Genomic DNA, 11,582 nt, shown 5'->3' with positions numbered 1-11,582 from the left:
ACCCAAGTATGTTTAATTCAAATAATGCTAAAAGTCAGTAAATTTTGAAAACACACTGCAAGATGATTGGTACTGGCACCCTCAAGACTTGAAGAGGGAAAAAGATAAATTCACATCAAGTTTTTAAGTGAACTCTCTCCCTCATTGGTAATTTGCACCTCTTGAGGTAATAAATAAGCAACAATTAAGAAAACTTCAGATAAATTAACATATTATTGAAAAAAATTACTTCAATAGAGCATTGGCTGATCTCAAACCAAAGTTTCACCATGTCACAATATGGACTTATGTTGGGGTTTTGAAAATCTATGCAAATGCATGTCTTTTTAAAAAAAAGACACCTGAATGAAAATAGTCTATTACTAATGGAGTAATTTTCCAAATTGTAGATAGCCAGCAATTTTTAACATTTCAGTAACCACTCAATATCTCATTTTGCTTTAGGAGGCCCGAGGCTGCCAAGATTGGTTGGGAGATGCCCTTTATCTCAATTATCAACAGGAAATAGACAGAGATGGGTTGTCAGACACAGCAAAAGCTGAAAATTCAGCCAGGTTTGCAAAGAGAAACCGTTATTTATAGTGCTTTTAACTTAGAAAAACTTCCCAAGTTACTTCAGTGAGGTGTAATAATACAAAATGCCAAACCAAAGAAATAATTGGGAGGGGTAACCAAAAGTTTCAGTCAAGTGACTTTTAAGGAAGGTCTTAAAGAGAGGGGTGGAAAGGTTTATGATTGCCTTCGAAAAGGCTGGAAATCATGTTGAAAAACACACCAAATACATATCTATTTCAGAGTACAAAGGAACATGATTACTACACAAAAAAAATCCAGAAAATGGTACAAATACTTGGATCTGGCAGCATCTGTGGAGAGATTTGGGCCAGAACTTCCATTGAGTGGCAATCACTGCCATGAAACTCCCATTTACTTGCATTACAATGCAGAATCATTGAATGCTACAGTGCAGGTGGAGGCCATTCGGCCCATCGAGTCTGCACCAACCATAATCCCACCCAGGCCCTATTCCCATGCATTTACCCTAGCTAGTCCCCCTGACACTAAGGGGCAATTTAGCATGGCCAATCCACCTAACGTGCACATCTTTGGACTGTGGGAGGAAACCGGAGCACCCGGAGAAAACCCACTCAGACACAGGGAGAACGTGCAAACTCCACACAGTGACCCAAGCTGGGAATCGAACCCGGGTCCCTGGCGCTGTGAGGCAGCAGTGCCAATCACTGTGCCACCATGCCACCTCATTGCACCCATATGCGATTGCACCTTTTTTACCAATTGAACCCAGCAGGGTGACAATAGTTCAGCGCAGCAGGTTCCCGATTCCTTTGATCGATTGCAGAGTCAGGGGAAAGGAAGCCACACTCATTTTCAAATAGCACTAGCTTCTATAAAACAGGTACATTTAAAATGTTCAGCTGCACTGAAAAGCTAGGGATGAGTGTGTAAGGGGAGTAGGATTGGTAAGGGGTAGTGGTATGATCAGTTCGGGGCAGGTCGCTAGAATAGTTACTCAGGAATTACAAGTGCTTTTAATTCTAAGTTTTCATGGATAATTATTCAGCTAAGACAGTTGGAACCATCTGAAGTTTAAGTATCGGATAGTTCCCAGTACAGGGCTATTGCCAATGGAAGTTTTAACATCCTGGACGCTTGCTGTGCAATCCTTAGCCGTGGACTTGGAGGGGTGGTGATGTCCTGAAGCACATCTTTGGGCTACCTCACGGGTACAATAGCCCAGAGCCTGAAAGTTACAAGCCAATATTTTCCAGGTCAATGATCTCTCAGGTTTTTTATCTCAGTTTCTCTGCATTTCCATTATCTACACTAATTTTATTTTATACTCTACTGTTATATACTCTGGATGGCACCATCATATCGTTGGATACTGTGTAATATAGGCACAATGTATGTACTACTGTAGGGAGACTAAGGCAAACCTTAAGTTCATTAAAAATAGAGTGCTTATGTTGATACCATGACAAAAAGAATAAAGTGTCCGTTATTTCAGTTCAACATTCATTGTGTGCTGGTAGAAGTACTTTTATTAATTTATTACAGGACTGGACCAAAACCGATAAATGCCTGTGTCCAATCTTGCCAAAAATGTTGTGAAGTGCACACCCCACTGATCAACATGTGTTCACTCCCCTAAAACAATTAGCATTGTTGCCACCCTACTACCCAAAGGAGTGCCTATTATCCCCAAGAGTATATATACTTTAATTATCAACAATTTTATTAAATAAATGTAAACAATTGTTAAAGACAACTGTTTTCATAGCAGGTTTTATTGTGTAGATGGCATGATCAGATTTTTTCCACTGTATATTTGGTACTTTCTCCAACCCTGAGTAAGTTCAACTACTGTTGAAACTGCATAGCAAAGAAACATAGCAGTCATTTATAGTCTTGTGGTTAGTGAATATTTTGCTCAGGAACAAGTGCAATTAAGTATCATATAGAGAAGAAAAAGCTTCTTATTTAAAAGGACACTCAGTTTAGTTCTTGCTGAGTATACTGTGTGTTTGTAACTGCATTGCGAGGGGAGGCGAGGGAAGAGGTGGGACAGAGAAAATGGGGTTTGTTTATGCTTGCAGTATATTCTCAGTAGGACATAGTGTTGCTTGTTTTTGTTGTATTTGTTATGTAGCAGTTTGCACAGTTATGGCTTCCTTGCGTTGTGTTAGAGTTCAGTTTAGTCATCAAGTTGCACCTCCAACCAAGAATATACTGCAGAGAAACAGACACAAAACAAGCCCCTTCCCCTCATGGAGAAGTTAAACAGTTACTTGCTGTATTTCTCAAAAATGCAGCAGAATATAGTTCAAAACATAAGTGGTTTTGTTGCAGCAAACTTGACATTTAGTTTTAATACAGCATATACTTCTCCCTCAATATAACACAGGTCATATTGCAATTACAAGAGGTACACATATAGCCGAGATGCGCAGTTCCTTGGTCAGCATCTTTCAATGCAGAAGTTCCAAAGTCAGATCTCTGTTGTATCTCCTTTTTGTAAAGCTAAATGCAGAATAAAATTACAGGCATTTCATTCATTCAACCTTATTGGAGCATCAGGAGTTTACTTAATATTTGAGGCATAAAAGTTTAACAAGATGATGACAAGTGCCATTTATTTTACTCAAGAACTAAAATCATGTTTTGTTGCTCAATGACTATTGCTCAGGTCCTAGGTGATAATATACCAGAGAATATTAGCATATGGTATTTCACAATGAAACCATGCACAATAAAAGTATTAAACATAGAATGAAAACTGTAATGTACAAATAAGTAGGTTGTAGTATATTGCAGTTTTTGAGAGCTTTCACATAAAAGGTAAGCACATGCTAACCAAAGATAGTCTAAATCCTGCACCTGCAATCTCCTTTAAGCCACTACAGGATTAATATTTTGTACTGTTTGATAGCCAGATGGGTGTAATATAATTAAGGATGAATTGAGAAAAAAACCATTAATGGAACATTCTCCTTTTGAACATCCATAAATATTTTCTATATTGTGGTTCAAGGTTGTTGCAGGTTCATTTTGATAGTTTTGAAGCCCTGTTTGATATCCTATGGCTCAGACAGAAAGCAATTCTAAAGTCAAAATGTTGACTGAAAGCACCTTGTTCGTATTAACCTGAGGTACAGTGCACACTCTAGTGAATATGTTTCAGCGCAGAGCTATTCACCTTCTAGTACCATTGAACATGTTACCATTTATAGTCTACAGATCCAGAGAATGATTTCTCCAATATCTCTCTCCCATACTAATTTGAATGGGACTCACTAGTTAAAAGTTATTTTAGGTAATCTAGTAAAAAGAAATCGCAACAATAGAACCATTACAATTTATTAGTGAACAAACCAAGTACTACTAATAATGTCCAGGCATTAATAGAAAGCAGGGAACTGGAATGGAAAGAAATACTCAACAGTACTAAAGTGGATACTACTGTTTGAAATGATATTCACTTTCAGATATTGATTAGTTGGTTATTTGATTGAAAATACAGGCTAAGATTGCAGAGGTGTGATGGAACAAACGATTTGACAGTCACGCTTTGCTCCTAGATATTTTTTCAATGTTTTCAAACCTATTAATTCTGCGGGAGAACCAAGGCTGTTCAGTTTTCTTGGTTCACCAGAGCACTACGAGTGCGAGTTTGAATATGGGTTTAGGCTACACGTTCCTGAGCAGAAACTTGAGGATTTCTGGCAAACTGGATTGCAGCAAATGTCAGAGTCTTTGATAAAATGTATTCCAGGAATGGTTTAAACAGTGGGTATTACGGTATTAGAAAATCAAGTTGCCTGTTGAAACTGTGTTGACAATATTATATAATACTGGATGATAAATGAAATCACTAGCTTGAACTTACAATTAGGGTTAAATTCAATCACACCAACAGTAAGCAGCCATTAAACTGGAGTGGAGTCAGTCATGTGATAACAAAATAAGCTGTTTTGAGTAAGTTAGGTCTCAAATTATACATTCAGCAAACAGGAAAGAAGATTAAAAGCTCCCAAATTTATTCATTAGACCAAGATGTCAGTCGAGACTTTTTTTTTTTAAAAACAGGATACTCATGTTGCTGACATGACCTTGGAGGAAAACAGATGCAAGCCATAGGCACTAATATTAGGAAAAGGGTTCATTCTTGGTGCACAGTGAAAAGGGCTGCAGTTATTTTTTTTCAGGCCAGGTAGGTTAATTGTGCCATTCCACCTTTACCAACAGCTTCAGTACAATATGCACATTCTGTACTTCAAATTTACTGTCAGCCACTTTTAAAGGGTTATCTATTCTCAGTGCTAGTTAAGATGGATTCTGAAACACACTAACAAATTACATTAGTTGTTCTAGTGGCAAAGTCCAATTCTGAATCCAGTGTGCATGGAAATTTAACTGTTATGGTGCTGAACACGTAAACTGTGCTAACTGTAATAACTGCAATAAAGCACCTCTACTGAGCAAGGTAGTGTTTAACAAATTCTCGGCCTAAATAATGAAAGTGCTCACTAACAATTACTCCAATAATGACTTATTGTTGTAGTTCTGTATTCTCTTCATATATATACCTCATCATATAACATTAAATAAGGCAGCTTTACAATATCATGTATGCACTAAAAGGGAAGCTTAAACATCATGTTTTGGTGTCATCTTCATACTGGTGCAATCATGACCATCAGCTCCATACCAAACATTCCAATAGGTTTCACCAATTCCCTGGCATTCCAACTGAACTATCCCACCCTATAGAAGGCATGATGTACCCTCTCCCTTATCTCGAGAAAGTCAGTTCTGTAAGGTAAACCACGGAACTAACTGATCTTTGTAAATTTTATACATTCCTTCCATTTAGAGGAATAATGACATGGCTACAGAATACGCATGGTGAGTAAAACCCTGAAGTAGTGCATGTACACTACACATAAAAGTATGTTTCTGAAGTTCATGAATACAGATCAACACGCCATGGCTGTCTACGGATGCAACCCTGAGTTACGATACAGAACCTTGCTTGTATGTTACTCGCTGAAAACGTTTGCCATAACTGGGTGTGAAAGGAAAACTAGAGTGGGATTGGTCCATCGTATCCACGCATCCATTCCTTATACGGCACAGATTTCCAATCAGCGAGGAATTAAAATCACAATCTAAGTAGGTTAGTCTCACGCAAACAATTATTGAGCAAGACCAATTAAACTGTTTTCAGAGCCTCCCAACCCACCATCTCCCTTCTGGAAGGATTTTATAGCACTCGGTACTTGGAGTCCCGTGTACAAGTTTAGGCCACCGCACCAGACCTGCAAGAGAAGAAAGTCAATCAAAATCAAAATAATCCCCTAAATTTGCATTAGAAATGCAGCTCATTATAAAAAGCCCAAAGTTTGTAAAACGATTCTGCCCACTTTGAAATTCCCTCAAGGACAACCTGCTGCTTAATTTATCTGAAAAAGATATTTGAAATATCGTTGCAGCGCATAACTCATGACAATCTTCCGACAAATATGCATTAAATGAATAAAGAGGATCTGCCTTCCTGGAGTCATAGAATCATAAACATTTACAGCACAGGAGACTATTTGGCCCATCGCATCCACAAAGACAGATTTTTCAGCCTAATCCCACAGGCTACAACATTTCAAGTGCATATTCCAAGTACTTTTTAAAATATTGAAGATTTCTTCCTCTATCACCCTTTCAGGGAGTGAGTTCCTGACCTCCAGCATCCTCTGGGTGAAAAGGTTTCCCCTTGAATCCATTCTAAACCTCCTACCTCTTGCCCTAAATCTATGTCTGCTGGTTATTGAGCTCTTCCCCCAAGGGGAATAGGGCCTCCTTCCTATTCACGATCCAGATCCCTCAGTTTTACACAAATATGTCTCCCAGAGCCTCAAGCATTCCAAAGAAAACAACCCCAGCCTATCCAATCTTCCCTCATAACTGAAATTCAGGCAACATCCTCATAAATCTCTATCCTCTCTGGGATAATCATATCTTTCCAATTGAACTAACTGCAAGCAACACTCCAGCTGATGCCTAACGAGTGTCTTATACTGTTCCAGCATAACCTCCCAACTCTTACATTGTATGCCTCGGCTAAGAACGCAAATATCCCATTTGCCTTCTTGATTGCATTATCCACTTGTCCAGTCTCCTTCAGAGATCTGTGGGCATGCACTCTCAGATCCCTCTATTTCTCCACACTTCAGTATCCAACCGTTTCCCTTGCCTCTTTAGCCTTCCCCAAATGCATTGTCTGGATTGAACTTCATTTCCCACTAACCTGCCCATCTGATTAGTTCATTAATATCTTCCTATATTCTACACATTTCTCCTCATGATTACTTAAAAAGCCAATTTTTGTATCTTATGCAAACTTCTTAATCATATCCCCTACATTTACTTCAAATCGTTGGTATATATCACAAAAAGTACTGTACCCATTGTAAACTCACTGGAAACAGCCTTACAGTCAACCATTAAACTTTGCTTCCTACCTCCGAGCCAATTTGAATCCATATTGCCACTTTGCCTTATGCAGGACCTTATCAAAAGCCTTGATGAAAACATTTAGATTATATCAAATGCACTAGCCTCACTGATACTCCTTATTAATTCCTCAAAAAAATTAAAGTTTATTAGTGTCACAGGCAGGCTTAGATTACACTGCAATGAAGTTACTGTGAAAATCCCCAAATCACTCTCCCATAAAGATGTACTGACTGATTAATTCATGTCTAAGATTTATCCCATTCCTTATTTTTTCCAATCATTTTCCTGCCACCAAGGTTACACAGACTGACCTGCAATTGGTCTACCCCTTTCTCCCTTTTTAAACAATGTTACTTTAGCAGTCCTCCAGTACCACATCTATAGCTAGAAATGATTGGAAAATGGTCACAGCCTTCACGATTTCTCATTTCCTTTAAAAGCCTAAGATATAGTTCATCATAGGCATGGGGATTTATCTACTTTGAAACATGTTATACTTCCTCTCTCACTATGTTCGTTTCATCTAATATTTCACACTCCTCCTCTCAAATTGCAATATCTATTTTGTCCCCCCTCTTGTGAAAACAAAGGCAAAGTAAACATCCACCACTTCCAAGCATCTTTATGGTCCCTAATAGAGCCTGCTTTTCCTTCAGTTGATCTCTTGCTTTTTATACATGTATAAAAAAGGTCTTGGGGTTTTCCCTGATTTTACTTGTCAGTTTTATCATATCCTCACTTTGCTTTACCAATTTCCTTTTTAATTTCACCTTCATACTTCTTATAATCCTTTGCTTTAGCTTTTTTTGCACTTTAAGATTAAAAGCAGTTCAACTTTCATGCACCAGTTTTAGTAATTTTCCTTTAATTATTTGTATAAATGGTCAAGTACAATTAGAACTGTTCATCACTGAATATTAGATTTTCCAATCTACAATAATTCATAAACTCTCTCTCAAGTTGTCCTTCAGCATAGTATCAATTACTCACTTACCATAAAGGCTGGAGTTACTGGTTGAGTAAACTTTGTCTTGAAAGTATGCAATAACTGCTTTGTATCAGCATTATAAAATGAAATGTGACCTACAAACAGAAGTGAAATGCAAATTTGCAAATGAATATTTAAATTTTAATATTTAAAAAAGACATTATGCTTGACTCAAGATGCATCAGATAATCAAATAAACTCAAAATAAGAGAACCTCCACAGTTAGTTACGTAGATGCAACTTGCATTTCGACTGTGGCTCGGTAGCACTCTGACCTCGCGAGTAAGAAAACTGGGTCCAGGTACCACTTCATAACTTGAATACAAAATCAAAAGCTAATTGAGTGCAATATCTAGAGTGTTGCACTGTTGGAGGTGCCACCTTTCAGAACAAAACATTAAACCAAGGCTCCAATCAGTCCTCAAGTGGGCATAAAAAATCCCATGACAGTCTTTGAATATGAAAGGGGAGGATCTAATCCTAGTGGTCAATATCAACATCACAACAAACAGATTATCCAGTCATTACTGCATTATTATTTGTGGAAACGTGCTGTGTGCAAATTGTCTGCGTTGTTTCAAATATTACAAGAGTAGCCATTCAAAAGTATTTCATTGCCGGTAAAGTGCTGTGAGATGCTCTGTGGTTGCGAAAAACAAATAAAGTAAAAGAAAGGCTTGTATCTACGTAGTACCTTTTATCATCGTAAAACAGACTAGTGAAATGATCAAACTAAATTTGATAGAGATATTAAGTCAGGTAACTAAGAGCTTGGTTGAAGAGGTAGGTTTTAACACACACTACTGCATTCATTCTCGTTATCCAAGCAGCATCTGGTCTCTTTATTCTTCCAAACGGCCGAGCTTAAATTTGCTGAGATTGAAGTTCACCCATTCTGCAAGTTTACTGTCTTCCTACACTGTGTCACATTCTTGTGTTAACTACAACGCTCAATTTACTATTACAAAACATCGATAGAGAGGCAGAGACGTTTAGTCGGGGCAGTCCAGAGCAATGGGCAATGTTCTTTTTAAGTTGCGCAACCACATCTAGCAGTTCCATGCAGGCCAAGCACAAGTTAACTGCTTAAGTTATCATGCATGTGCTGCCATGCAGAAAAATTTAAGAGACCTACATAACTCAATGAATATACTATGCAAAGTAAAAAAAAGCGGAAACATTGGCTATGGCCTAGGCAGTTGAACAATGGGGGAGCCAAAGAAATTGGGATGTGCAGACGGACAGAATTGGAGGAATATCGATCTTGCAGCATTGGAGGAAGAGGTTACAGAAATAGGAAGGGGCAAAACCAGGGAGGGATTTAAAAACAAGGGTAAAAATTTAAAATCAAGATGCTGTTAGATCAGAAGCCAATGCAAGTCAACAAGCACAGGGGTGATGGGTGAATGTGACTTGGGGGCGATTGTGGATATAGACAAGAGTTTGGATGAGCTCAGTTAACTTAAGATGCTGGGAGGTAGACAAGAACACTTAATTGTAGATGCCACTATTCCAAAGGCATTTATGATGGTTTCAACAAACAAGCCGATTCATATTTTAAAGTGGGAGTAGACTTGTTTTCTTTACAGGTTTCATTTTTACATGCTTACTTTTTGTTTTCAATCATCAACAGCCCTGCTGTAGGTACATAGTTTCTTTTTTTGCCCCACCACCACTCTTTGGCCCAGTAATACTACCTCTGTCTTCTATCCCATCATGACCTTCCTTTGTCCTGGTCCCACCCCACCTCTTTCTTTCTCACTCGGGTTAAACCAGTTCTGTTGCAATATCATCAACCTGAAATGTTAACTCTGCTGCCTGGTCTGCTGAGCATTTCCAGCATTTTCTGTTTTAACTTTTGGAAGTAGGTGGTCTTGGTGATGGGAAGGAGGTGCAGTTGGAAATTCTGTTCATAGTCAAATAGGATGCCAAGATCATCAGACTAGTTCAGCCTTGGACAATGGCCAGAGAGAACGATTGAATCAGGGACCTAGACAGTGGTTTCTGTTCAACCCACACTGGACGCCAGACATGCAGTGTGACTGATCAGAGACGGCGAAGGGGTCAAGCCTTTTTCAACTTTTAAAATTTTTTATCCAGTTCTTTCAACTGTTTATCACCACTTGGGGTGAGTTCTTTCATAAAACTTTGTCTAGACAAGCATTTGATCATCCTCAATTGTCTTCAAGGGTGGTAGTGGTGAGTTGCCTTCTTGAACCATGCAGTTTGTCTGGTGTAGGCACACCCTCTGTGCTGTTAGAGAGGGAGTTCCTGGATTTTTATGCAGCAACAGTGAAAGAATGGTGATATAGTTCTGTGACAAGATGGTGTCCGCCTTGAAAGGGAACTTGCAACAGTTGGTGTTCCATGCAGCTGTTGCCCTTGTCGTTCTGGGGTAAAGGTTGCTGAGTATTGGTGACTTGAAGAGTGCATTATGAAGATTACATATTACTGCCACTGTGCGTTGGTGTTGGAGGGAATATGAACATTTAGGTTGGTGGATAGGATGCGAATCAAGTAGGCTGCTTTGTCCTGGATGGAATGTGTTGGAGTTGCACTCACCTAACAAGTGGAGAGTATTCCATTACATTCCTGACTTGTGCCTTGTTAATGGAGGACAGGCTTTATGGAGTCAGGTGGTGAGTCACTGGCCGAGTTCCCAGCTTCTGACCTTCTCTTGTAGCCACTGTATTTATATAACTGGTCCAGTTCAGTTTCTGGTCAATGTTAAATCCCAGGATGTTGATAAGTGGAGATTCAGGTAATTCCATTAAAGTCAAGGGGAGATGGCTAGATTAGCTTATGTTGGAGATGGTCATTGCCTTGCATTTGTGTAGCAAATGCTACTTGACACTTGTCAGCCCAAGCCCAAATGTTATGTCCAGGTCTTGTTACAAATGGAAACTTATTGCTTTCAGGATCTGAGGAAATGCGCATGGTATTGAACAATCAGCAAGCATCCCCACTTCTGACCTTATGATGGAGGGAAGGTCACTGAAGCAGCTGAAGATGGTTGAGACTAGGACACTGCCCTGGGACTGAGATGATTAACATCCACTGACCACAACCACACTCCTTTGTGTCAGGCATGACTAACTAGTGGAGAGTCATTGACTCCAGGGCCCCCTGATGTCACTTGGTAAAATGCTGCCTTGAAGTCATGGGCAATCACTGCCTCATCTCGAGTTAAGCTCTTTTGTTTATGTTTGGTCCAAGGCTGTAATGAGGTGAGGAGCTAAGTGGCTCTGACAAAACCAAAATGGAGCATTAGTGAGCAGTTTACTGTTGATAGCATTGTTGACGAAACTTTCCATTACTTGACTGCTTTACAAGAGCAGACTGATGGGACAGTAATTAGATGAGCTGGATTTGACCTGCTTTTTGCAGACAGGACATACCTGGGCAATTTTCAACATTGCCTGGCAGATACCACTTCAACTTGGCTAAGGGCACAGCTAGTATTGGAGCACAAGTCCTATACTACTGCTGAAATGTTGTCAGGGCCCATAGCCTTTGTAGTATTCAGTGTCTTCAGTTGTTTCTTGATATCACCTGGAGTGAA

General features: G+C 39.2%; 1 protein-coding gene across 6 annotated transcripts in view; it reads right to left on the bottom strand.

Annotated features, from left to right (window-relative positions):
- The window catches only part of fsd1l (fibronectin type III and SPRY domain containing 1-like), a 69,541-nt gene continuing 57,959 nt past the window's right edge, over positions 1-11,582 (bottom strand). For 3 of the 6 annotated variants that reach the window (XM_078214242.1, XM_078214243.1, XM_078214245.1), the window contains 3 exons: positions 8,027-8,115; positions 5,765-5,840; positions 1-3,042 (listed from right to left, as the gene is read on the bottom strand). In XM_078214242.1, coding sequence (XP_078070368.1) covers positions 3,011-3,042; positions 5,765-5,840; positions 8,027-8,115 — 197 coding nt within the window. In that variant the 3' untranslated portion in view covers positions 1-3,010. Of the gene's footprint in view, positions 3,043-4,537; positions 5,841-8,026; positions 8,116-11,582 lie in introns of those variants that run through there. The other 3 variants (XM_078214244.1, XM_078214240.1, XM_078214241.1) reach the window with 1 other exon arrangement.

Source organism: Mustelus asterias, chromosome 6 (genome assembly GCF_964213995.1).
Source record: "Mustelus asterias chromosome 6, sMusAst1.hap1.1, whole genome shotgun sequence".
NCBI classification, from domain to species: Eukaryota; Metazoa; Chordata; class Chondrichthyes; order Carcharhiniformes; family Triakidae; genus Mustelus; species Mustelus asterias.
The sequence above is the reverse complement of the archived record's forward strand: the minus strand, read 5'-3'. Positions and strand labels throughout refer to the sequence as shown.